The sequence below is a fragment of the Indicator indicator genome, chromosome Z (assembly GCF_027791375.1).
Source record: "Indicator indicator isolate 239-I01 chromosome Z, UM_Iind_1.1, whole genome shotgun sequence".
NCBI classification, from domain to species: Eukaryota; Metazoa; Chordata; class Aves; order Piciformes; family Indicatoridae; genus Indicator; species Indicator indicator.
In genome coordinates this window covers 6,753,573-6,781,376 of record NC_072053.1, presented here as the reverse complement: position 1 = coordinate 6,781,376, position 27,804 = coordinate 6,753,573, and the positions used below count along the sequence as shown (strand labels likewise).

Here is a 27,804-nt window from a genome sequence, read left to right as displayed (position 1 = left end):
GCAGTGAACTGTAAAAAAACTTGGTAACCAAGTTTTTAACACAAACAGCATACTAAATAACAGTGAAATTGTTCAAACTCAGGACATATGACAATAATCATAAAATCATCTCCACATGCATTTCCATCGTTGTCTCAGCTATTTCTCCATAGCTGTCTAATTCTGCCCCTGTGATTTATGCTTTCATTGGGTTTGTACCTCATTTTCAAAACTACTGTTTGGACTGCTAAAGACACTACTGATCACACCTCTACTTCTTAAATCTGCTATTTGGGAACTCAGTATTTTATTCAAAAAACATACTAATAAAATCGGGTAGGTCTTTGACTCCTCTGATTTATTTTAAAACAACTTACTAGTAATACACATCTTCCACATACCATCTTTGATCATGAGGCTGCATTCTTCTCCAGTCGAAGGACCTGCAATATCAAACTCTAATGCTCCCTCTTAGGACTTTTGTGTTGTTTTTTGTTTGGTTTGGTTTGGTTTTTTGTATGATTTTTGTTTGTTTGTTTGTTTTGGGTTTTTTACCACCTACTACCTATGACATTATCAACTATGAGGTCTGAATATTTGCAAATAACAGAGCTATATATATGTATATATGGAAAAATACCTATTTTTCTGCATAAATGAAAAATGCTGTGTACTCTTCTGGCTTAATATTTGCAGTGATTTTGTTACTTATAATTAGGCATGAAGGCTGTGGCCTTGCTGCTACTGCCTGACCCTACCCAAACAATCACTGTTCTTTGCTTGATCAGTTTTTCTCAGTTGTTGATATCTCTCTAACCTACAGAATAGTTCTGAGGTCACTATATGCCTTTCTGGTAACCAAATCTGACCTCACTAGCTCTGCAATGGGTAGATACCAAGAAATCACAGACCGAAACATAGAATTGGTAGAGGGTGGATGCAGATTCCCCAATCCAAACCCCTCTGCCAATCAAGGTTCACCTAGCACAGGTTGCACAAGAACACATCTAAGTGAATTTTGTAAGTTTCCAGTGCCCTGTCATCCTCAAAGTAGAGAAATTTAAGTTCAAGTGAAACCTTGTTTGTACCAATTGCTCCTTGTCCTGGGCACTACTGAAAAGAGCCCAGCCCCATCCTCATGATCTCCACCACCCTTTAGACATTCATATGAATTTGTAAGATCCCCTTTCACTCTGCTCTTCTCCAGGCTAAGAGCAAATGGTATGCAAAATATCCTGCATCTAATAACATATGATGTCATTGATGCTGGTATCAAATTTCTTAAATGTAATTCCACCTTTTTTTCAGCTTGAGTAGAAGCAAAAGAAAATTACATTTAATAAATTAAACTAGGCATGTAGGTTTAAAAAAAAATCTTTGCCAATTTTATGTATAAAGGAAAGAGAACAAAAGGAACTTTTTTGGTTGGTTGGTTTTCCTATTGTGCCTCACTCAATCACTGCAGATGGTGAAATGAGGAGCACTTTCCTATTTACTCAGCTTTTTGGGTCATCATGTATCCTAATCTCTTGTCTTTCAACTCCTGTACCTCCCCACAGTGTCTTAAATATGTGTCTTATGGTAGGGAAGGTTGAGGTAGGCATCTATGTAACACTCGTTCCCATGAAACAAGAGCAGCAGCTGCTTACAAGCTGATGTGGAACAGAGCTTTCTTAAGACTACCAGTTCTGGGAGAAGAGTTTGTTCAAGGACTGCATATCACACCATCCTCTGTAATGTCATGTTAAGACAAAAATTATTTTTCCTGTATGACAGAAAGCCTGACTCCTTCTGAAGAATTCCAAAGTCTTCCTGAAATAAGGCAAAAATAATTACAATGTCAGGTAAATACCATTAATATTATTTTTTTCAGCTATTGTAACAACTAGGACATACAGAGAACCAAGAGGACTGAATGAAAAAACAGAGAAAATATTGACCAACACCTGGGCAGTGGACACACCAAATCAGCAGTTCATTTTCCTGATTTTTAATGGAAAAACTAAATATAATAAAAAGCCCAGAAAAATAAAGAAAATAAGAAAAACAAACAAAACCAAAAACCCACCCAAAAGAATCCAATGGAAAATATATAACCAAAACCAAAGTAAAACAGGTCTCACAATAAGCCAGATTTTAGGAATTAAGAAGGTAAGTCTGTGGATATTCACAAAGTTTCTCTTCAACACGAGGCAAAAGCACTCAAGTGATTGTTTGAAAATTTACGTAGGAAGGACAAAATCAGTACTACATCAGGTGACAAACTTCTCCATAGTAGGTAGTAACAGAAGAGTGTGCTCTCCAAAAGGAATGGAAAAGAACATAGAATTGGCAAACAGTAGCATAGAGCAAAGAAAGTAAACAGGAAGCTAGAAAATAATTTTTACCTAAGTATTCTGGATAAACACTGGTACAACAAACCCAAATTTTTCAAAGCCAGTGAAAAACACAATTCCATAATCAAGACACTTCTTAAGTGAAGTGATGAGGTGAAGAGATGAGGAAAATCTACTACAGGAAACGCTGGAAGAGCATCTGGCAAGAAAGGAGATGAATGATATGAGTGCACAGTCAAGTAACTAATGGCACTGAGGGTGGGACAGATTGAATTGAATCAAGAGTGGGTCAAGACTTTCACTTCACTTTAACATAGGTGAAATCTGGATTGCAGCTGGTCTCTCACCTTCAAAGGAGAGGTAGCCCACATGCACACAGCAAGAGATGAAAAGCTAGTAAGGCAGAAAAGGCAGACAGTAATGTGGCTCAAGGAAAAGAGAATTCAGACTATTTTTTTTGTAGTCTTGAAGACAAGAGAAACTGAAAAACTTTAGTTAAAAATCAGGTGGGAATGGAGATTAAGAAGAGAAAGAATTATGCAAACAATGCAAGAGAAGGGAACTGAAAAACTGGGACAAGCAGTAGAGCTATAACCTCTCACTGAAACTGACAATGAAACTTAAAAAGGAAAGGGGAGAAGGAAAGGCAAACCAAAAGAGGGGGAGGGTCACACTACATGCTATCGTGCTACTATTTTATTATTTTTAAGAAGTCAATGAGATCAAACATGGAGAGAGATAGGATAGAGAAACCTAATACTTCAGAAAAAACAAACAAACACAAACGCAGAGAAGAGTCAAATGAGATGGCAAGTATGTCCAAGTGTAAAGCTGTTCAGTGACAAAGATGGCAGAGCTGTTAAAAAAAAAGGGAGATAAATCTGTAGCAAAAGGAAGTCGGGCTGGTCACAGGATTTCCGCTAGAGATACTGTGCTACATGAGAGCAGGACTGGAGGAAGCGGATGCTGGGAGACTGCCAGGGCGAGCAGTTGGTAGGGGGGTAAAAAAGAGGACAGCATAGTTTACCTAAGAGCTCTGTTTAAATACATGGTTAGAGGAGGACAAACCCAGGAGTCAGAACAAACAGAGTTCAGGACCTGCAGTGTTTGCTTCTGCAGAACAGAATTTGCAGGAGATTTGACCGGCTTAGTCTTACTCTCAGATAGGGAAAAAAACAAAAAAAAGAAATTACAACTGAGCATGCAGAAAACTGAAATGTTAATTACCTTCAAATATTAATTATCTCCAGGAAACCTCCCCTTTGATTTGGGGAATCCCAGCTTCCCAATGGCATAGAGCACATACATGCAGAACTGGAGGCTTGTGAGGTATTTCTGCATGCCTAGGATACTGGTCCCTTGATCTAGACATGGTTTTGATCCAGTACTCATTACAAGTCCTCAGCAAAAATAGTGATTTTTCAGTCTTCAGTTCTACATAGCAGCATGTCAACATTCAAGCAGTTCCTGCTCACATCAGCTACACAGTTGCAGGCTTAAATACACATCTCCTCCTTCAGTGATAGTTAGGAAGCAGTAACATAATCCAAATTCTGTGACAAGTAATTGTTTTCATCATAAGTACTACTGAAAGATATACACTTGACATCATTAAACCAATAAAATACTGAAATTTGAGACAGCTCCATTTTCAGACAGATTATAACACCTTCATGCAACAGATATATTTACGTACATATGTTTGTACATCTTGCAATTCTAATTCAAATTTCATTGCAGTGCAACCCAGCAGTCAATCTTTACTGGGGGAGGAGGGGGTGCGGAGAGGTTGGGGGGTATGGAGAGCGGGGGAGTATTTTCAGAAGTTCCTTATTTATTGCTCTGAAAATTATTTTTTTTTTATAATCACCCTCAAAAATCAAGTTCAGGTGCAGCAATATCAATTTTCTTTTAAGAAAACTATGCAACACCATTAGTCATCCTCTAGAAAAGATTGCTTTAGGTCTCGATCAATTGTTCTGGGAACCTAAACTGCAGTCTGTTCTAAAATCTTCCAATCCTCAAACAATCTTGCAGCAGACCCTCCAAATCCCCACTACAGTAATATTAAATTAGCAGGCATGCAAATTAAACAAATCCTGACAACACTGGTCCTTATTTACTCGCTAATCCTCCTGAAACTCCCAAGAATTTTGCCAGAGTACAGGAAATCGTATTTTGCTGGAGAGCAATGGATTTATAGATTTTTACATATTAGACTTCATGTTAGGAACAGTGTTTCAGGACCATGTACATATACTGTACAAGTTAATAAGCAAAAAGGGGAGGGGGAGGGTGGTGTTACACTAAAGAGTAGACAAAAGCATGGTTCCTGAACTCAGTGCAAAAGCCAAACTATTGAATACAAATATGCATTTTCATTTTCTTCTAAGAAAAAAAATTTAAATGCATTGTAAAGACACAGTGTGTGTGCTAATCACATAACTTCATATATAAAGGGGGAAAAAACAGAGGAAGAACTCAAATACAGAAGAAAAAAAAAAACTTCCTGAATAAAATGGTAAATTGGTGAATTTTGGAGTTGCTGTTTAAATTAAAAAGCTACCAAGAAGTCCACAGCTGAAAACAAGAATATTGTTGTACTTTTATCTACGCCTAACAGAGAAATGCAAAGAAAAAAATTTTCCACAGTTGGACATTGGATATGGGGCCCATTCCTGAATTTCTTCCATTCCCTAAGAAAGATTTAACTGTGGTAGCTGCTGCAATACTTCAACAATATTAAGCTGCAAACTGCTGAACAACTAGAACAAAGAATATTGACAACACTGTTTAGGTCCCAAAAGAGTACATTTAGAAACCAAGTAACTGGAAACAAGACCTGAACCAATTCTACGGTTCATCAAACATACGCAATAATATGTTGATTCTAGTGCAGTTACAGCAATGAATCTGAATGCCTGTCAGTTCAGGATTAAAAATTAAAGCAGAGGTCTTGCCATGTCAGTAACTGATGTTGTTTTCTGAGACGGTAATGCTAGAACAGGTTTGGAGGAAGGGTGTTACACACCACGAGGCTTCTTGTGAGGAAATTTGCAGGGATGCATCTTTGCCTAGAGCAGTTGTGAACCAAAATGGAAAAGTCGGTGAAGTTCCAATTAAAAAAAAAAATTTTTTTTGAAGCTAAATCACTTAGCAGTGGAGAATTACCAGAACAATGGTACCAGTGGGTTCAGAAAAAGAGAAGAAAAGTGAAGGAAGAAAATTCACATATTTTGTCCAGGATGATAGCCAATTTTGAGACAGATATTTGAGAATGCTTGAAAGAAAAATATTTCAAGGCCTGTTTTTACCATTTTTATACATGATACTAAATACCTGTACAGAAATAAAAATATAAATTTAAAACCAGAATTGGCAAGCTCAAGGGATTTATTCTGTTGAGCGCAACCCCAAGAGCATAGGTCCAATTTGAGTAACATCTGCAAGCTGGTACAATGCAGCTGATACTAGATGGCTTAGGAAAGAAAAAATTGGCTACGTCACTCAACAAGTAAGATGAGACCTCTGTCTGCACACAACTAAGTGGACACGAAAGTATTAACTGACTTAACCTGAAATGGTAAGAAGTCAAGATAAATAAATGCAGTGATCCAACACTACTAAAAATGCCAGGAAAGCACAGGTAAAAGAAGAATCTGCGCCTTGGCTTACTTATTTCATGAACAGAACAAAGAAAAGTGCTCAGAATGATCACCTCGCCTTTGCATTTTAAATCTTTTTCACTTATGTGTGCAGGAAATCACTATGTTTCAGTACTTCACTAGGATCAGGGTGGAGGAACCAAGAGAAACTCATGTAACTCATGCTAGGTAGTTGAATTAGAACCACCAGCTTAATTCCTGAGCTTTACAGAACATTCTTCTTGCTGCAACACTAGCACTGGTGTTAATCAGTAACACTAACCGCTAAGTGGGGTAATTTTTGTTTTAGTCTATCACTTTCTATTTGTTTCTAAAATAAAAGGATATAAAAGGAAAAATATTGGGGAGAGGGGGAGTTACGATTATGGACCCCTCATTTGTATTTCTCCATTACACATTTAAAAGGATACTTCATTGCAGAGTAAAATTGACCTGAAACAAAACTGCTGAAGTTAGTTTTGAACTAGTTGTGTACTACCACACAAGAACACTTTTGCTTGGTGCACTGCTGTTCTCAGTATTTATTTAAGATGAAAATGTGATTCCATGTTTACATACATGTATTTCACCATGTTACTATTTTTGTTCTTAAGTATGAAAATGAAAAGGTAGAGCAAGCCAAAGGTAGTAATCAATGGAAACCTTGCTAATGGATTGGCATTTCCAAGTAACACAAGTTCTTTCACCACAGATGTAGAAATCAGAAGTTGACAGATCTTAGATTATTGGAAATTGAGTATTCTATGAGCTTAAACGTAAGAGATAATTTCTAACACCTCCCACTGACTGATCCATGAATGAACACAAAAATGACAGCTCTAGAGACAGGCATTTGACCGATTTCCCAAAAATAAGCGATATGTCAACGTGAGATTAGGAGTCACAGGCAGACTAGGAACAACACTGAGCTGCAGTATGTAAATCTAGCAGCCAAAGAACTGACATGGTATGAGGGGCTTCTGGGGTTAAGTAACTGGGCCATGTGCTCTGTTAAGTCACAGAAGGAAAGGAAATGTTAGATAATGAAACACCTCCAAGTCTACATTAATAGGTAATAAACAAGGAAGTAATTTTGTTGCAGAAACGCTTACATGGTGACCTGCAGAAATTTTCTCCTCCAGATTTTTATCTGAGTGATCTTGCAAGCTTTTAAAAATGCTGCATATAGAAAGAGAGAAAATTGATCCACCATAAATAATGACAATATCCCCCATAATCTCTCCTCCTTTTCTGTGTAGATCTCCTGATGTCGAATCAGCTGACTCCCTCACTAGCAATGCTGGTTCCTCATGACATCCTCATAGCCTCTTTGGAGCTGGTCAGCTCCACACACACCCCCTTGGAAAACATTCAAAGTGAGGTTCTGGCAAGTTACCTTAAACTATTGTGAACATTTAGAAGATTTAAACTGCACATGCTCTAAAATGTTTAGGTAAGAGGCATTATCTGCAACACAAAAACATATGTGTTTTAGTTCTGCTGCTTCAACAGCTCCATGCTTTGCTTAATCGGCAAAAACATAACACAGAAATTACTGAAGAAAAAGCAATTTTCACTGACAGAATTCTTCTTCCAGAAGCCATAATACACATGCTCAGGTAAGGCTGTGTGCAATTGCTTACGACACACAGAGAAACAGTAATTCATTTTTTGCTATTATCAAGGCAGTACCTCAACTGCAGCATTTGCCAGGCCCCATTTAATAAAGGTGGAACGTGTTTTCTGACACAGGTCCTATTCACTAATAAATAAGAAATCCAGTTTGTAAATGTATTACATTCTGTTTCTTGAAATATTCCCTTTGATCTCAACCTAAAATTATGAAAACTGTGAGTAATACAAAAAAAGAGAACAAGTTTTTGGATTACTATGGTTTATTACGACTTTTCTAAACCCTGACAGAACCAGGGTATACTACATCTTTTTATGTGACTGGTTTACAAAGTCCTTTTGGTTAATCTCCTGTATCGAAAAAGATTACTATTTGTTAAGAACAAAGATACTACTACAGCCACATGCATGAACTGAGCCATTGCTTGCAACAATAAACCCCGGATTTACACGGATAAATATCCTAATGCCTATACATGTACTCAGGCGCTTAAACAGGCAGCCTGATTTACAACAGCTGGAGCACCTCTGGAGTTCGTCTCACTTCAATAAAGGCTGCTGCATACTTCAGAGATTTGGGAGAAAAGAAACCATACTACCTAAATTCACAAGAACTTATAGCCTACCTTTAAGCACACATAGCTGACATTTAATTCTTAGTGTCAAAATCAGAGCCCAAATTACTAGCTCTTTCATCTCCTGCTTTCTTTAAACGTATTTTTAAGGCATGTAACAAAACCTTTACTCAATGGTAACCATGCTAATGGTGTTAACTGGGCCATTTCCAGTTGACACTCTTAACAAATCATCCTCTGCTCTTTCTGCCAGTGCCATTTTTGAACCAGCGTGGGCAGGAGTTACACAAAATCCCACTCCCCGAGAACAGGAGATGGGAACCTCATTAACATCAGTCCCCTGCAGCTCACAGGAACAGAATTGCTGGGGTAGCTGAACTGCATTACAATATGCATGCCGTCATTCAACTACCTTTTCTTTACTGATTTATTTTGCATTTTAGGTGGCTGAAAAATTAAGCATAAAGTATAAAATAAACATATCAAGCATATAATTTTTTTCTCTTCCATTTATGCTGAAATTTTTAAGTCACGGGTCACTAAGCAATAAATGCACTGTTTGTTATGGCTCCCTAAACCCACAGAAACAAGGACTGACCCAAACTATCACTGACAGACGCCTCAAAAAATGCCGTAGTGTTAAAAAGAATCTTCTGGAAGGACATGAAGGTTTCAGAGAAGATAACTGCATGCCTATCATGGGATTTAAATGCAACACAGCTGAACATAGGTATTTAAGTAAAAAACACCTTCTCCTCTGCCTCCATGTAGCCTGAGAGATGTCTGACTCTTTTAATTGAACAGAATCACAGAATCAGTCAGGGTTAGAAGGGACCACAAGGATCATCCAGTTCCAACCCCCCTGCCATGGGCAGGGACACCTCACACTACATCAGGCTGGCCAGAGCCTCATCCAGCCTGGCTGCAAACACCTCCAGGGATGGGGCCTCAACCACCTCCCTGGGCAACCTGTTCCAGGGTCTCATCACTCTCATGGGGAAGAACTTCTTCCTCACATCCAGCCTGAATCTCCCCACTTCCAGCTTTGTTCCATTCCCCCTAGTCCTGTCACTCCCTGATAGCCTAAAAAGTCCCTCCCCAGCTTTCTTGTAGGCCCCCTTCAGATACTGGAAGGCCACAAGAAGGTCACCTTGGAGCCTTCTTTTCTCCAGACTGAACAGCCCCAACTCTTTCAGTCTGTGTCCATAAGAGAGGAGCTCCAGCCCTCCAATCATCCTGGTGGCCCTACTGTGGACACGTTCCAGCACGTTCACATCCCTCTTGTAATAGGGGCTCCAAAACTGGATGCAGTACTCTAAATGGGGTCTCACCAGAGTGGACTAGAGGGGGAGAATCACCTCCCTCAACATGCTGGGTGCACTGTTCCCAGAGGCACTGCAATAACAAGACGATGCGCAGAGCAGAGAGAGGAAGCTCCAGAACCAACTCCCACACCCAAAAATCCATTTTAATATAAAGTCCTCTGGCTGAGGATGTATCAGATATTAAACTGATAAAAACAGATACTACACTTGATCTTAGCCAAAAGGGTAAGTTCATAAACCTAAGTAGTTCATAGTAGAATAACCTTTCTTTTTCTCCATGAAAGTTGTTAGTGCTTCTGCAGTTTGGTGCCTCAACTGCAATTTCAGCTTCAGATACCAGGCACTTGCAGCAGAACTCCACTAGAAAACACTGGTACTGAGCAGCTTCATGGAGAGGGTAGTGCCAACCATCATGTGGTAGTTTTAGGCTGTACCTTTAAAATTTTCCACAGATCTTGAACAGAAAGTAGTAAAACGTAAATAAATCACCATTGGGTGCAAAAAGGAAATTAATGATAGTTCTAAACAATCCTATTGGAGAAATGTCTACCATAAGAATTAGTTTGGTAAACAATCTCTCTCTCTCTTTTGGCCTCTTTGCTCTGGGAGATACTAACTTTGTGCTTCTGCTGGCTTCTGCTTGACCTTGGCTGCATTGTTTTGGCTAAGTTCTCCCTGCTCTTTCACTTGTCCCTTTGTGTTCAGAGGGGTAAGGGAGGAGGGACAGGGATTGGGAAGCTACTAGATCTCCTGGGTTTTGGCCAAGGAGGTTCTTGTGCTGCTTATAAATTGTAAGTACCTGTAAATATTTGTAAATACTGTATATTTTGTACATATTCATTTCATTTCATTGTAGATTGTAGTTTTGCTTGTAAATACAGTTTCATTTGCTTCCAGCTGGGCTGGTCTGGCAAATTTAATGTTGGAGGGAATTTTCAACCCACCACACACCATTTTCTTCAAGCAGCTACTGGGGGTGTCAAATCTTTGCTTTTCCTCTGAAAATGGCCTGTAAGTATGGTGAGTCACATGGTAACTATATGGTCATGCATAGGGTTTTTTCCTGTGGAACTGCTGCTTCACAGATAAGACTGGGCTCCACATTCCTCCAGCTTCATCTCACAGAATCACAGAATCACACAGAATCACAGAAACATCCAGCTGGGAAAAGATCCTCAGGATCACCAAGCCCAACTGATAACCCTACTCTACAAGCTTCACTTCTAAACCATATCCCCAAGCACCACATCCAATCAACCCTTAAACACATCTAGGCTTGGTGACTCAACCACCTTCCTGGGCAGCAGCCCATTCCAATGTTTGACCACTCTTTCTGTGAAAAAAATTTTCCTAATGTCCAATCTAAACCTACCCAGTCACAGCTTGAAGCCATTCCCTCTTGTTCTATTACGACCTACCTGGGAGAAGAGATCAGCACCAGAGGATGGTAAGGGACAAGCATACTGAGTACAAGGACAGTCTTTACAAATAAAGTATTTAGGTCATTTATGAAACAGGTGATGCCAGCCTCTAATAACGCTTCCAGTATACACCAGCATCGTATCAGAGATTACTTTGCCCGTGGCAGCTAATCTGCCTCATCCACTTCTTTCTCCCCCAATAAAACACAGAAGTTCCAATCAAAGGAACAATGGCTGTTCAATCATTCATTCACTTTCTATCCACCCATTCACCTAGAGATATCTGTATAAACCCTCAGAGTCATTTCTACTGAAAGGTACTGAGAAAAAAAGATTTCAGTCTGTAGCTGACACCTTGGACAGACAATTCAGTTGGAACTGCTGAATTTAAGACAATTTCAAGTAACTAAAAATAGCTATTGGTTCAGGGTTTTTTTTTAAATCTAAAACATACAAATTCCACTTATAAAATTATTACACATATTGCAAGAAAACTGCAATTTACACTTCTTTGTGTATTTTAGTGATAATAAAAACATGTTTTTTTCTTAATTCCAAAGGGTCTAGGACTACCAGTACGGGATGATACCTAGTAATAGGGTAGAATATTAAAAAACTATTAAAGCCCTGTTTTTAAATTGCTGTCTTGGATATGCTTTCAATACCACTTTCTTGTGCTAATCTGGATTTCAGGAAACTGAGTATAAGCAATTTCAACATTACTGGGGCCAGTTCTTTTTTTGGTACCTAATCATTTTCCATCATTCCCTAAGGTCATGTTTTCTAAGTAATCAAGCGGGCTGGAAGGGATACTTTGAAAAAAAAAATAATGATGGCTTAGTTCCTTATACAATTTAAGAAACATGATTTAGGGAAGAGAAGCTTTGACAAAACCCTCCACATACTGTAATGCTGCACAAAAAAAAAAAAAACCACAATACCAATTTTTGTACCAGGTACAAGATATTCTGCAAATTAGCATGAAAGACAGCAGGAATATTTCTTGTTAAGAGGAAAAGGAAATAAACATTTTCCCTATGTATCTCACTGTTGAAAAGGCATGGGCTTAAACCTCAAATTTGACAGAGCAGCAAAAAGCATTGTTTCAAAACCCAAATGAATATTCATGGGGGTACAGAGAATGCACCAAGACTCGTATTTAGCTAGCTACTGAAAGTAGCTAAGCTCCAAGAGAGCACCAAAGCTGACCATCAAGAAAGGCCACTTATAAAAGGAATACAGAAACCTGCTGACAGACCCATAAATTCCCTCTGAATGCTACAGTAAAAGGTTTCTCTGCAGATGAGAGAGGAAGCCTTCGTTATCGCCAGCATCAAGGAGGACAAAAGATCCTACAAACACTCTAGGGATGGCCATCACGCAGCAAGAGAAAGAACAGTTGGTAGGAGGTTGTTCATTTTTAATTTTGTTTATCTTTCAAGGGAGGAGGGCAGTTACTGCAAACGCTAAATTAGCTATCCAACTAGCAGAAAGTAAATTGTTTTAAATGAGTGAAAGCCAAGGCAGCAGCTGGATGTGACTCAGGAGCAGTAGGAGCTATACTCCTGTGATCCATCAGTCCCCAATCCAACACATGTCTATTGTATAACAACCGGAAGAAAGCAGCTGAAGCAAGAAAAACACAGCGGTTGGCAATGGGCGTCAGTAAACACCATGTTACTGTACACAGAATAACATAAAACCATGTGAACAAACAGAATATTATTAATTAACGGCTATGGTGAAGAAAAATCTTCCTGCAGTGATATGCAAGAGTCATCCAGGGAGTACCTCTTCAATAGATTTGTCCTTATAAACAGAAATGGTGTCATTTTCTTCGCAAAGGAGGGAATCAGCAAAAGGTCTTTTCAACACAAATATTCAGGAAAAAAGTTTAAATAAATTAATAGCTGGGTTTTACATTCAGAAAAAAATTCAAAAATTGGACGGTAAGGAAGAATGACCCACTGTGTTCATATTGTCTCCTACGATCCTGATACTTGAAATATATACATGAGTTTTAAGAGAGTATTCACACACAAGATGCCACTTGACCATGAAATTGTTTGCCAGATTAGGGCCAAAGTCCCTGATCCCACCGTCAGATCTGTACAGGCAGATCGCCACATCTGTGTAGATCTGTGATAAAGTCGATGAGGTCAGGCTCCACAGGGATTCAAGTGTCTGTCTCCACAAATCTCACTGCAAATCCTACTCATGTAAAATTGATTTATGAAGTGTAACATCATACTCAACATCATACTCCATACACACACACACAGAGTTTATTTTTCTATCTCTCTCTTAAAATCAGAAAGATATTAAAACTAGTGAATTATACACAGTTAACTATTTTATAGTTAAGAAATTTGTACATTTCATAGGCAAAAGTCTCAGTTTTACAATGCAGTTAACAGGAATTGGAAAGCAGAACTGGAAAATGTTTCTCAGACTCTCTATGGCTCAGAACATAATATTTATTGTACACCTTATAAAGAGCTTTGTCTTCTGAAATCAAAATAAACTAGAGAGGCCATGTACCTTTTCTGGTGTGAATTATGCAGCGTACTACTTTCTTGGCAGGCTAAATCAGCCTCTGATGGGTTACAGACTGCTGCGTTTGAGTTTTCTTATAGGTATTCCTTTCTAACTGGCATAAATCTAGCTTGTGGATGTTACTGTGACAGCACTATTGAGATGTCCACTTAAGGAGGGGTTCAAAATGAAACAGCCTACAATGAGAAAGTGCAAAGCTGATTTTCACCTGAAGTCTAACTTCATTTTGATTATTCTTAATTATACCACAATCTCCATCTTTCTCCAGGTACACAGAGATGTGGGTTTTTTTCTGCAACGCTATACACAGGAATGAAATTCTCTATTTGTATATATTGAAGGTTTGTATATAGTTGGTGGCTAAATTAACACGTTTAGAGTGCAGAGATTTCCAACTCTCATTTGCAATAGAGATATTCTAACATGGACACTTCCACAACATGTCTCATGAAGTAAAACATTCTGTGCAAGTTCAAAAAGCCATGTTAGAACAATTGCTTGTAATATTAAGCCATAGATTTGGTGGACAATTCAAAAAGACTGCTATGTGCTCCCTCTAACTCCTGTTACATAATGTGCATCTCATGTTTAGTGTAATTTTTGGACGTGACAGTTCTAGTTAGCCATGGATATCCATATTCCCTCAAGAGGCTTGCCTGCCTTTCCTCCTCATTACTTCATTTTTCACCACCTCTCATAAAGCATTTGTTGTTCAGCTGTTCTTATTAAAAGCTGCATGTCTCCCGCAATTTGTGATCTTCAGGATTTATCTTTCATCATATTAGAGAGCAGATGGAAGTTATAAGTCTTTGGTTTTTCTAGGCATGTGTTAAGCAAGTCTGAAATGAGTCACTTAGATGTATTAACAGAGCAGTCGAGCTTATGACAAAATCTGCGTTTGGCATATTGCACAGAAATACGACCCACTTTCACTTTTACTTTTCATGAGGCTAAAGAAGAATACATTTCGGCAAAGTGCCTCAAATCTGGTCAAATACTGGTATCAGAAAATGAAAAATGCTTTACATCAGTGTAGTACTGGGCTTCTACTACATTCTTCTGGTACAGAGAAATGTATCACTACACCTGGAAGCACACACCTCTGCAGAGTTCGGAAAACACCCTCTGGTAATTAGCTCACAGAGAGAATCCACCAGCTAAATTGGAACTGCAAAAAGTAAACATATACTAGAAGGCTACCTAAATCATTTAGCATTATAAACATCAGATGAAATCCTGGTATGGAAAATAAAAGCATCAAAAGAAAGAATACTGAGCAGGGAGGAAGAGTGTGCAGAGGAAGTGGGTTGTTGCAAGGCTTTAATCCAACATTTGTTCTCTATTGATCAAATGTTTGTTCAGTACTTTATTGATGTAAAGCATTATGCACAATCAGCATTAAATATTAATGTCAGAACATCTTTAACTCTAAATTCAGAGCATTTGTTAGTCAATTTAATATTCCCAATGTTACTAAGCTACAACTTAACCTTCTTTTAATAACTTTCTGGAGTGCTGTAAAAACATACTGTGTGCACTAGGCAATGAATGAGAATGATCTGTTGTATGTCAACAGTGGTAAATATGATGTTGTTAAATATAATAACTAGGAACAACGTTTAGAAACAGGACATTTCCCAATGCATGCTACTTAAACTTACAGAAGGATCTATCTTCTCATTCTTAAAAGCCAAATAAATTAAAAAGAAGTAAAGTTTCCATAACTTTGGAGGGAATACCTGAAATTTATATAGTTCACGGTTTTATATATTAAATTACTAGAACATACATCATGACATCTGTTTATGCATAAGAAGTGCTTCCAATTGCAGAAGAAAAGAAAATATTCTCTCTCCATGGGAACCTTGATTTTGAGTTCACTCCAATTTACAAAGTTTAAAACTTAAACTATAATATAACTTTTGCTGTGGTAGCATACATAATCCATTATAGCAAATGAAAAACAATTATAATGTGAATCAGCAGAGTTCTACTCCAAATACATCAGGAGTATTGCATGGAATTTTACACTAAGATACATCAAATGACATCACTTCACTTTGATAAATGGTTGAAGTTAGCAATTGCTCATCGAGGCAACCAAGCAGGAAAAAAAATGCAATATCCTTGGATTTCCATTGAACTGGTCAAAAATTTCCAGTGAAGCCTCCTTCCAGGCAGCAACATATGTCATAACTTTAGAACAGAAGTGTCTTAGTTTCATTTTTATTATAAAGACAGACATAAACAGAAGTGTCTTAGTTTCATTTTTATTATAAAGACAGACATAAACTTCAGAACACAGAGAAGTGAATCCATGAAGATATCTGCTACAGACTAAATCATCTAGTAATTTAACAGTGTGTCTATCAACAGTAAATAAAAACACACTTACAACCACATTTTACCTTCATACTGGACAAACTAATCTACTGTGGAAGGCTACAAAGCAGTCTGAGCATTCCAGGCTTGAGTCTTTTTACCTCTACCTCATGCTGTGCACACCGAATTAACTCTTAAATCGCTGAACTCCCCCTTAACTTGTTGAATCTTCACATTCTCTTCCCTCCTTTCAAGCAAGTGAATAAAGTTTTGTCCCATTTCATAAATCTAGCATGTTTTTACATATAGCATACATACATCTTTTAAATCTTGATCTATTCTAATAAACACTATTTTTTTTACAGAACATTCTCAGAAAGCAGCCTTTTTTATTTTCCTTAAAAAAGAGGCACTCTTTGAGCATTGTCCACTGACTCCCTCAGGGAACCATGAAAGAGGTGCTAAACTACCTGCAGGGGAAATGGTGGTTCTGTATACTGTCAGAGGCTTCCACTCAACTCAAACTAATTAACCATTTTACTTCCACATTCTGAGAAAATTAAGTCTCCACTCAAAGGAGAAGTGTTGAAATTCAGGGGAAGGTATGTTACTTTTTCCCTCCGAAACAAATGGCTTAGTCCTCACATTAAATAAGAAGGACAGCATAAATTTACCTGTGAAATTGCTCCTAAAAAGGCCAAAAATTATGTGGACTGTAGGAAACAGCACATTTCCCTACCACAGCATTTGTGACACAGAGTAGTTCAAATCCAATCACTGTATTATCCAACAGTGTATGAGAAGGAAGGATGGTTGGAGCAGAATTGATACATCCTCCTTCTTCAGGGAGCTGCAAGAATAAGAACTCTCCTAGGGTGTTGTTAACTGGAAACAGGGGGGAAAAAAAACTTTTTTTCCTGCAAAAACTGGTCTCTGCAATCCAAGGAAAGTACTGATTTTTCAACTTTGAAAACTTACGAAAAGCAAAACAAAAGCAGTTTCATAGTCCTGGAGACTGTGCAATATTCTGAGATAAACCTGCAAATATGTGAACCAAACCTTGACACAAGCCAATGCAGTTTTGCAGAAAGTCATGACTACATTGACTGGGAGCTGAAGCTTGCTTTTAATTAATCCTTTTCACACAACTGCATTAAAGAACATCCACTAAGCAATAAAATCAAGGAGCTGAAGAAACTGAAGGTATTAAACTTGCCTTTGTACAAATGTGGCAATAGCATTGTATCAGGCTCTCAAGACTGTGAACCATGCTGTGCTCTCCAAACCTTCCAATAAATGCTGTCCTCACATGAAGACATTCACCTCACTTGATACTACCAGTGTACCTACACAATTGACAGCTAAAGGCAGATAAGAATTCTAAATGTTTATAACGTTCTTTGCATTTACAGCTTTTTGGTTGCATATATGAGAAAGCCAAGGACTTAGCACCTTATGAGACACATTAACAGGAGTATTCTGCACAAATTATGGCTTATTAGTTGTTCATTTGAGTTTTCTGATGGTCTGGTGCAATCTTTAACTGTACGGATTTAGCTAGTGCGTTCACATACAGAATTTCAAAGCAAATGCCAGACTTCATTAGTCTTCTTCTAGCATTCATATCTAAGAATCTGTTTTATTATACATATACCTGAACACCAGGAAGTGAGACGTGATCTCTGAGGAATAAAAGGAGCAGTGAAGAAAGGCATTTCATTCATACTTAAAAATTAATGCTATTTACACAAAAAGCAAAGGATATTGTTTTAACAATGATTGTATGGAAGGAGGTTCCATTTCCACATGGAATGAGATCGTTTTCATTTCCGTATCACTCATAACAAGACTGCTATGGCCATTTCAAATAATTTTTCTAGCTTTATGAAATAACCCCTCCAGGTGGACACAGGTACCATCTATGTAGTAGGAAGGATCATATGTATGAAGACTAATTATGTAGTGATTATATAGTAAACACCACAAAAGGGCCTTACAACAAGTTTGCAAAACCAACGTAAGGAATTCATAGTAACTAAGACCAGAAGCACTGCTTTTGATACAACAGTCCCTGATCATTACTGAGCAAAGCAAGCCAAGCACAAACTATGCAGAAAGTCACACTCATTCCTCATTCAAAGGAAATCACACCTACCCACAGAACTGTACCTAGGAACCTCTGAGAGACCATGGAACCAGGGAGAACCTCGAAAAGAGAGAAGAAAGCAAAAGAGAGAGGCTCTCCTTAGTTTTCAGGAAAGATTCCAATTGCTCAGCGATCTGATATTCATTATTCTCATTCACGGATCCATACATTTCATGATCCCATGGCAATACAGTTTGGTATTCACCCTATGATTGACACTAAACTCAGCATTTTGTAGATCATCTTTGATTTCCTGTTTCCCCTTTGGTACTTCTCTCTTGCTCTGTCATACTTGGGAATGATGGTGAGCTTATGTTTTGATTTCTGTTTTAAGCAGAAGGAGTTAATACAAATTTTCCATGGAAGCAGACAAATGAAAACCAGATGTAGAATTCTGTTTTAGGCAAGAGATCTGAGAGGACCTAGAGGCACAAGCTGTCCTAGCTAGGTTGCCTGCAGAAGATCATGGTAACAAGAGCTAAGGAAGACAAGAAACTCAACAGCTAAGCCTAGTTCTTCTATCCCCAATACACAAAGAATACAGAAGGAGGTCCTGTGATTGACTGAAAAGATTGTGACTGCTGTTAAACATGGACTCAGACCACCTGGGCAATACAGGAAGAAAACAAATTTTCAAAAAATTAACCTGAAACAGTGTAAGCCATGTATCTAGATCTTTAAAATTTGCATCTCAGAGGCAGTTCTGTGTGAGTTTTAAAAGTAAAAAAGGTAGTTTAATGAAACTAGAATAGAGAAGTCCTTGTTGAAGAATACAGTTTCACTATGCTATGGGAACATAAGGCGTGAGATTTATGATCACTTTCAAAAAGCATTTAATGATGCCTTCAGAGAATGTCTGCTCACAGGCCTTTCATGATAACCTTGAGGAGAAAAAAAAAAAAGAAAAAAATATTCATAATGCCTCAAATTCTAATTTTATACTCATCTAATGCTAATCATAAATTAGGGGGTGGGACATTTGGGGTTTAGAGCAGGCAAGTTCCTCTTAGTTCTGCTGAAGGAAGATGGGTTCAGAGAAGAAAGTGATCTTTTTTCCCCCCCTCCAAAAATAAAGCAATAAACATAGAGATCCAACTTGTTCTTAGGAAGAACTCACGATCAGAATGAGCAGCCATATCAAATGTCCAAACACTGTGCCCAGTAAATTCTAGAAGCATTTTATTTATATCACTATGACCTTTAAAAGGAATAATCTGCATACAACTGCTTGCAGCACAGTCTTTAATATACCCTACAAGCTTCACACAAAGCTAAGCTCCCTGTCACACAGCTCACTATTAAAACATGCTAACAAGTCAGGAGGAAATGTGACACCAGCTTATGAGACTGTATAGTCTCAGGGGCAATGCATGTGTCCTTTTTCTTATCCTGTAAATTACCTGGCATTCTTTTGGGAGCCATAAAAATAAACAAGAGACCCTTACTTGTACCAAAAGTGATCTTTCAAAGAGCTGTGATGAAGACACTTTAAAATCCTTAGATGGAAAATAATCGAGATTTTACTGTATCTACTTGTAAGAACAAAGATCCTTCTCCACACCAACACCATGTGCAAGAACTTCCACTGTTATATGAGAACTTGTGGACTGTTAAAAGGTGGTAACTTCATACGTACTGAAATCATCCTGTAAGAAAGGATTTTTCCAGTACCACCTCTCCAAACTCAAGTGTCCAGAGATGTGAATGAATGGCCAGGCCTGCAGCAGCAAGAGAAGAATGGTCACTTGTGGCAGTCAGAAGTTTGTTGGTAGGAGGACTGCTAAAAATTCATTCTTTTCTGAGGAATCACAAGGTTAATTTCCCCTTTTGATCCAATACATTTTCAGTTTGGAAAGGAGTAGAATGAAGACAGGAACAAGATGCACATTGGAACCCTCTTCTCTCAACAGAAGACCTCAGTTCAAAATGAGATCTCCTTAGGACACTGTGAGGAAAGAAAAGCCCATCCTACAGTGAAGACTAAATTTTGTCTCAAACCATCCATGTAAATGATTTTTCACAAAACTTCGAATCACAGGGAAGTACCTGGAAAAGGAACACGAGGGCTTTTCTGCTTCAGTAAGCCACTCCTACTGAAAAGCCTGCAGTATTAAAAGACGAGGTGAGCAAGCACCAGTTTTCTTTACAGTTATACAAAATGTAAAAAAGTTTCAATTCTAAGCCTTCTGCATCAAAACTTCAAGGGCAGAACCTGATCTCCCTGATCCATCACATGCAATTTCATGACATGCATCTGTCTGAAATATATAAATGTACCTCATGAATTCAGAACCCTGTTCATTCAGAAGGAAATGTTTCCAATTGATATTCTCAATAGAAAATAAAAATAGAATCCTTTTTAGATACTATGGAGGAGCTACAAATACTTCAGGATATCACTCAGATACAGTCAGGATGAGTACAGAAAAATCTTCTTTTTAAAGTCAAAATAGACCTTTGCTTTTCTATTTATTGGATTTTTATTAAGATTAGCATTGTTAGTACTGCATGCAGTTACAGCCTCCACCTTGAGAGTCACTTCATGTTCCTGCTGTCAGACATGAAAAATTCTTCTCCTCTCACTAGCTCGATAAAAATCAGAGGTTGTATTAGTACAATTGAACACTATGAATATAGTACTTCCAAACCCTCTCTCTGCAGAACAGGGATGCTACTATAAAAAGAAACCAGTACATACATGTATTAGAAATTTTAACTAAGAGTACCTAAAAAAAGGATTTGGGTTTACTGTTGTTTTACTCAAGTAGTCAAGAACAAACTCATTAGCACAGACTGATAGGCACACACAGATTAAGACTCAGTTTGCTTTGCTTAATATTAGAGGAAACGTCTTTGACAATTTTTAGGACAGCACTATAGACAGAATCCAAGAAGGATCCTGTTAGTCTTCCTACCCAAACATACTCTAGCTGTACAAAATCCATCGGAGTTTTATTCAACAACATGCAAAGCACGTGTTGAAATTTTATAGTAAAGTAAATAATGACACAAATCTCCTCTTAAAATAGCAATGTCCAAAAAGAGAGGGAGGAATCATATTGGCATTATTTGTGCAACTACAGTTAAGATATGATAAAACTTAAAGTAAACTTTAAAACCCCAGATCTTTCTATATCTATTCATTGTAGGAGTCAACCTGTGTGTGTTCCAAACTGACTCACAACTCTTGTTGACTGAGGCAGCAGTATTTCACATATTATTAAATAACCTGCAAGTGCTTTCCCTCTCTGGTAAACATTCTTAAACCTTTCTGTCTTTACAAAAGCGAAGACAAGATATTGGTGCAGCTAATGCAGCCTACTTGGTGTTAAAGATGACACATCTGGTGAAGCCAGATAACTTGCAACTCTCTTAGGTCAAGTAGAACACATAAAACCCCTTGAATTGCTAGTATGAATTAATACACAAGCCTTCTGTGTATTTTGTACTTAAATTCACAGTTTCCAGACATGGCAGCACACCTACAAATGGTCTGTTACTTGACCTACAATGTGACAGCAGGGTTTTCATTTACCAGATCCCTCAGTCTCATAGAGAAGTCACAATCCAGCAATCAGCTTTCTGGTCTTCCGCAGCAATGGAATTTTGACCCGTCTGGAGTCAATGTCAAAACACCCTCATGGGTCAGGGCTTCACTTAATAAAGGTTCACCTTCCTCTGCCACAAAATATGCCTGGCTCATATTTTATAATGGTTTTTCATGGTCTTTAATATAAGCACACATTATGCTTATGAAATATTAAACATATGTAAGATTTCAAAAGTATGCACTTATGATGCAGACTTTCTTACTAAGCAAAAATCACAGTGCTAAGTAACATCACAAGTCTTGTTACATATTAGACAAGTTTATCTCAACACTGACAAAAATAATGCAAAAGCTAGATTTCTTGTCACCTTAAAAGATTAAGAGAGCACTGGTTTTAGAAATACCTGGTGACTTAATTTCTAAAACAAACCAATTTATTTCTAAAATAAACATTCATCCTGCATTAACACTGATTGATATGCACATAGAAGCATTGTTCCCTCATCAAACATGACTTTATACAGCAACTTAAAACATTCAATTACAAAATTGTATTGCATACAGAACTCATTTGAGTGTTTTCACACTTTTTTATTTACAGCAATACACAATAAGGCAGACAGAACTGAGCAATAAGGCAATGTAATATTCCAAGACCTGTAGAAGTTAGAAATGCTAAAAGAGAGAAACTCAGACTTTTTTAAATTCTTTTGATTCACCTGCTCAAATTCTTAGTATACCTCAAAATTTAAATTCATAAACTCAACCCATGACAAATAATGAACTTACTGATCAGTGAAACTCTCATGAATTTAAAGACTTATGGAGTCCACTATTCTTTAGAGCTCAAAACACTTTTTCATTGAAAATTTCCTCTCACTGATCGTTTTGTTTCAAAATTATTTCATAAGAACATTTACAGTTTTCAGATTTTTGGCTTTCATTATACACATTATATTTTCAGACCACAATGTCCCCTACTGAAGCCAAATGTCACATTGTGGATTCCAATCTCCACAAATTTAATTCCACTAATGCCATTCCCTGCAGCCATAAACTATTCCTGTAAAATTTTCTCCTTCAGCAGGGAATTAAACCTAGCCCAAATAACAAGGATTCAAAACAACACCTAAACACTGTATTTTCCCAACCACTGTATATTTAGAACAAGAATGGGCAAAAAAGATTGCAGCGGTTGTACTAGCAAGAGCTACTTCATTTTGAATTTGAGAGACACGCTTTACCAAGTTGATTGACCTTAACACCTCTGTGGGTGGAAAACTTCCTTCTAATTTCCTTCTCTTTCTGACAATTTTTTTTTCATTAATTATGACTACTGTACAATTCAGCAATTGGCCATGCAAAATATGCCCAAGCTCCTTTACCAGTTAGATCTCATTATCTAACCAAGAACAGGGTATTAAAGTGGCATTGGTCTGTAAATAAAACACACTGAACACTTCTAATTGTGTTGATAGTGCATTTACAATGTAAGTCATTGTGAACTACAAGTAAGGTAAGATTACCATTAGCTCATGTACTGCAGGACACCAAGCCATTATCAGATTATGACAACAGAAAAGGGAGAATGGTCACTTAGCTCATTGATTTCCATTTTTCAAAATTTGTGTTTAAGAGAGATTCAGCTGTGGAGGTCTAACTTTAATTTTATCCGTAGAGGTATTTTTCTGCAGTACTAGACAGCATTTCTAAGATGCTCGAGAATGTATCATGAAAGAGTTAGACTCCCTCTAGACTACATCAACACCCCAGAGTGCTATAAACTCAAGAATGGTCAGCCTCCTAAGGATTTTGTCAGTAAAAGTGAAACCACCAGATGGAGAAGTGCTGACATCCTAACAATGGAAAGCACTGCTACATTTCCAGAGAGCTCCATTTCATTATGATAATGGAGAAAATGGAGTAAAACCATTGCACTGTTTTGAATCCTAGATTCTACATTATCACCATTGTTGTTGTTGTTGTTATTACTATTACTATTGTTACTATTACTATTGTTGCTTTTAGTAGTAGTAGTAGTAGTAGTCCTTGCAGGCAAATCACCACCAAACTCCCTGTATCTCAAAGGCATCAAAATTGGCATAATACTTTTGCCCTTTATTCCTCCCATTCTCTTGGACCGTATGATTTTACATCTAAATTATTATAGGATGCTTGAGTGCTTATTATTTGAGTGAATGCTGATTAAAAAATACCTACTTCAGTATGTGAAATTACCTGAAGAAGAATCACACTTTAAGTTAGCATGGTCAGGGGATCAATTCCAACTACTGAGTAATCTTACCATTAGCACCAACAAGTATGAATATTTGGAGAGGACATATCTGTGTTTCCATTTGTCCCATGCTCTAGTGACCAGCCTGATGTGTGCATGGCAGGAGGTACAGAAAGTAATTTTTTAGTTCTGCATTAACCTGTGACAGCACTTTGATGTCTGATATGGCTTTCAGGAGGTATCCATATGGGGGCAGGGTAATCAAAGTATTCTAAGGCATCTGAGAGTTACTTATGTTTGAGCAACACCTGCATTTTTGAGCCATTGTATTGCAGAGATACTCCTCTATCACATTTATACATACAGTTAATGGAAGTGTGGTAAAGACACACCAAACTTACATAGTCATGAAAGGCTTTTGCTTCACTTGAATGTTCACATGTTTCTCGTCTTTCTGGAGCTGCACAGTAAAGATCCCAAAATACACTGCAAGTCAAGAAGTTAGAGAGATGGTGAGAAAATCACTGTAGTAATTATGTAGGGTTTATGGTACATGCACAGCACACGGCCATGATCATAGAAAGAAACAGGCATACCACTCCCCTGCCAAGGAATGAAAACACTTCTTCTGTGGAAGAATTTTGCTTTGTAAAACATCTAAGGAATCAAGGCCTGCTATCTGATTCTGTGAGTCAAGCAGTGCTGTGTTCCTTTAATACTGCTGTAGTTTAGACCAAAAAGCTAGTCTGATATACAAGATTTAAAGGCGTAAAGTATATTACTAAAGCTCTGCCTTTAACTTCATCCCTCTGTCAACTGCTGCAATTAACTTCCACAGAAGCAGGGAAGGGAAGGGATTGATCCATAAAAACATGAAAAGGGAAGAAACTGGAAAGAAAACTCCTAAGTTCTTCAAAGGTCCAATATCCTGCTTAAAAAAAACTTCCCAGGAAACAGGTATATGAACAAGAGTATGACATAGATGGGTATGTTCTTGGTTTATAAAGAGTGAAAGGATTTATGATACTCCCAACCCCCTTCAAATAAGAAATCAATTCTAACATAAAGTGTCTGGAATGACACTATGTGTATGCTAGAACAATTAAAAGCATAAAGTTTGTTAGCATTTCATCGTGTTTCTTTATTGTTTCAGACTCTGTAACTTAGTCCAGCATCATAGTAAGTAACTGTGGAAAATTTGAGCACTCTGCTGCAGATGATTAAAGATAATGGAGACATCACAGATACAAGGGACATGTTCTTCTTGCCAGGCTTCCACCACACCGCTATAAGCTACTGAAGAAAGGTCAGTGAGGAATATGCTGCTTTCCGTGCAGCTGTATAAATCACTTGGGTTCAAACAGGATCACTTTAGAACTTGTAAATTCTTGTACTCCTGACAGCTGGACATATTCTCTGTAATTCTGTATTCTTTCAAACAGAGCCATGTTGGATATATTCAAATCATCTGAGAACTAATAAATCCCATGGCTACATAGCAGTGACTATCAGCACTCTTCAGTCCCTGGGAATTCTACATACACAAATATGGCTGCACACACCAGCATATACATAAGAAAATGGTATCATGCATGAAAAACTACAAGTCAACCCCATGTCTATGCATCTTCTGAGCTGAGAAAACTGTGCAGATGCAGACACAGCAGCACCAAACCCATGCTAACGCACACTGCCTCTCAAAAAGGCTGGTGGCTGGGATTCAGCTAGCATGTGGACTGGTAGACCAAGGAAGCTCACGTTTGTATGCAGACTCTGTACATACTGGGTTTTTTCAAATGCAGTTATTTAGGATATGTAACTTGATCTGTTATATGCACTGAAGAGTAGCAAAGAAAGCAATACAGGCTACCTTCTTTCAAAGATGCTTTCTTATCAATGCACTACGCAATATTTCTTTTCCTGTATCTAATAGCTGCATCTTTTACTATACCTAATTTTCTGTTCTTTCATTCCTTAACAAGAAAATGGTTCTTGATCCTCATCTTCATCTTCCCTTTACAATATTCACCTGAATTGCTTGCCTTCAGGTACTGGAACTAGCAATTGACATATTCTAAAAATGAGAGGAATAGAAAATCTATACTTACCACCACCAGGAATGTAAGAATCCTGGGGGCTCCCCCAGTGTGATGTTTTTTTCCCATCTTATCTAAAATAAAACAGTAAAATCAGAGCTGTATATATTTGTGATCATTGTGAGTAAAAATATTATGTAATTCACGTAGATAGCTAAAAAAGAAGAAAAATTCTGTAGCTGTGAAAGGCTTCATTGCCATCAATCCGGATGGTGAAATACTTGACAACAATTATTAATACTGCTGATACTTAAAATAAGCTTTTCTTATTCTAGGAAATCATATTTTAGAATATTGGGGAGTGACAGAGGAATCTGTTAATGACATAATTTGTACCAATCCACCACTCAGACAAACATTAATTTAAGGTCAAAAATGCATGACAAGGAAAAGAAAGAAAAAGAAAAATGGGTTAAAAAGTGCCCTTAAAATGGTGTAAAAGATTTTCCCATTAGCACTAATGATTAGATAGACACATAGAGCTTGTGCCACTGATTCAGCAGGTGGCAGTCTTCCCCCCACAGCCATAGCCTGCCAGTGGTTGATAATCCTACTCCTAGAGATAATGTGTCAGAGTTACAATCCACTCGCCCACCACTCAGTGAAAAGGCAAAACTGGTTTGACTTGGTTTGCCTCTGCTGGCAACATCTCCTGAACAGCTATACTGCCTCCAAATTCTTTACCACCTAGGAATCCTGGTTTGTTTAACACTGTTTTCAAGGCAAACACACTTCAGTTAAGTCTTACCCTCCACTTCACACTTTTTGTGTTGATCAACCAACCCATTAGACAACATAAACCATGGTGACAGTGTTGTGTCTCTCTGGAATACTTCCCAAATGCTGTATCTTAACTATAATCATACAACCATTTTATTAATGCTATGCTCATTAGTTTGTCCTTAACCTCAAAATTTAAATAGTTTGGACTGTAATAAAGCCTGTGTAACTGCTTAAGGGAGTTCTGTGGCAAACAACTGGAGGTCCTGCATAAATCTACATGACGCTGTACAGAAGAATGTCTCATGTTAAAACTGGGTGGAAACTAGGGCGTTGCATGCACTCCAAATTCCTCCAGTTACAACTACACTTAGAATTATTTCCTGTCCCGTTTTGTTGAAAAACAAAGTTGTTTAAACAAAAACCATATTCTGCTCTAGAGACAGAAGTAATGGTAGGCAAAAAGAGGATTATTTTAATGAAAAGCTTAGAAAACCTTAATATGAAGTGTGTGTGTCTATATATATATATATGTGTACATAAAAGCTGACTACAAGAGCTAGATATAGTGTTCACACTGCCAGAAGCACTGGCAAAGCTGGCACTTTCCATAAGAAACTAAAACTTTGCTTCTCAATTCCAACTTGAATCCCACAGCCAGTTCTTAAGAAATTTAAACATCTGTTTAAGTTCTGTCAATAGCTTGCAGGAGAAGAATATGTAATTTTTACACCTAAAAATGGCTTTGCACTCCTACAAAGTAACTTAGGATGATTTTGATACAGTATATGGATACAGCTATTCAAAATTAATTTTCATATTTACGAATTATTTTTAAAAGTTTGGGGTTTTTTTATTTTTAACCTTGAGGCACTATCACTTCTGCTGGTAATGTTTGCGTTGAACAAACTGCACCACCACCAACCCTAATAGTAGATAATATGCAAAAAGTGAATTTTTAAAGGCTCCTGTTTAAGCACTGGCAGATAAAAGTATTAATGAAAAAGAAAAATACAAATAAAAGCCAAAGCTACAACAAAGGTTTTACGCACTCATCAAATAAACTCCTCTGAGGCACTATTGCTCCTCACATGCAATGGAAATGGCCTGGAAGGACTTCTCTTAATCACCACGAAGAAACGCTACCTCTGAGTAGTTTCAAAAGCAACACAATGAAGAACAACCAAAATGAAAAATAGTTCTTGAAGTAGAAAAATCATTCAGTTAAGAGTAAAAATTACATCTGCATAGGAAGCCCGCACTACG

General features: G+C 37.6%; 1 protein-coding gene and 1 non-coding gene across 23 annotated transcripts in view; both read right to left on the bottom strand.

The window, feature by feature from the left end:
• The window catches only part of SSBP2 (single stranded DNA binding protein 2), a 188,855-nt gene that overhangs the window by 110,089 nt on the left and 50,962 nt on the right, over positions 1 to 27,804 (bottom strand). For 20 of the 22 annotated variants that reach the window (XM_054397798.1, XM_054397793.1, XM_054397804.1 and 17 more), the window contains exons 3-4: positions 25,831 to 25,892; positions 24,124 to 24,208 (exon numbers count right to left, since the gene is read on the bottom strand). The exons of the other annotated variants lie outside the window; for them this stretch is intronic. In XM_054397798.1, coding sequence (XP_054253773.1) covers positions 24,124 to 24,208; positions 25,831 to 25,892 — 147 coding nt within the window. The remainder of the gene's footprint in view (positions 1 to 24,123; positions 24,209 to 25,830; positions 25,893 to 27,804) is intronic. 22 annotated transcript variants of the gene reach the window in all.
• LOC128979876 (U2 spliceosomal RNA) lies at positions 9,537 to 9,728 on the bottom strand. Its single transcript, XR_008489453.1, has one exon. It is a non-coding gene; the product is annotated as a U2 spliceosomal RNA (small nuclear RNA).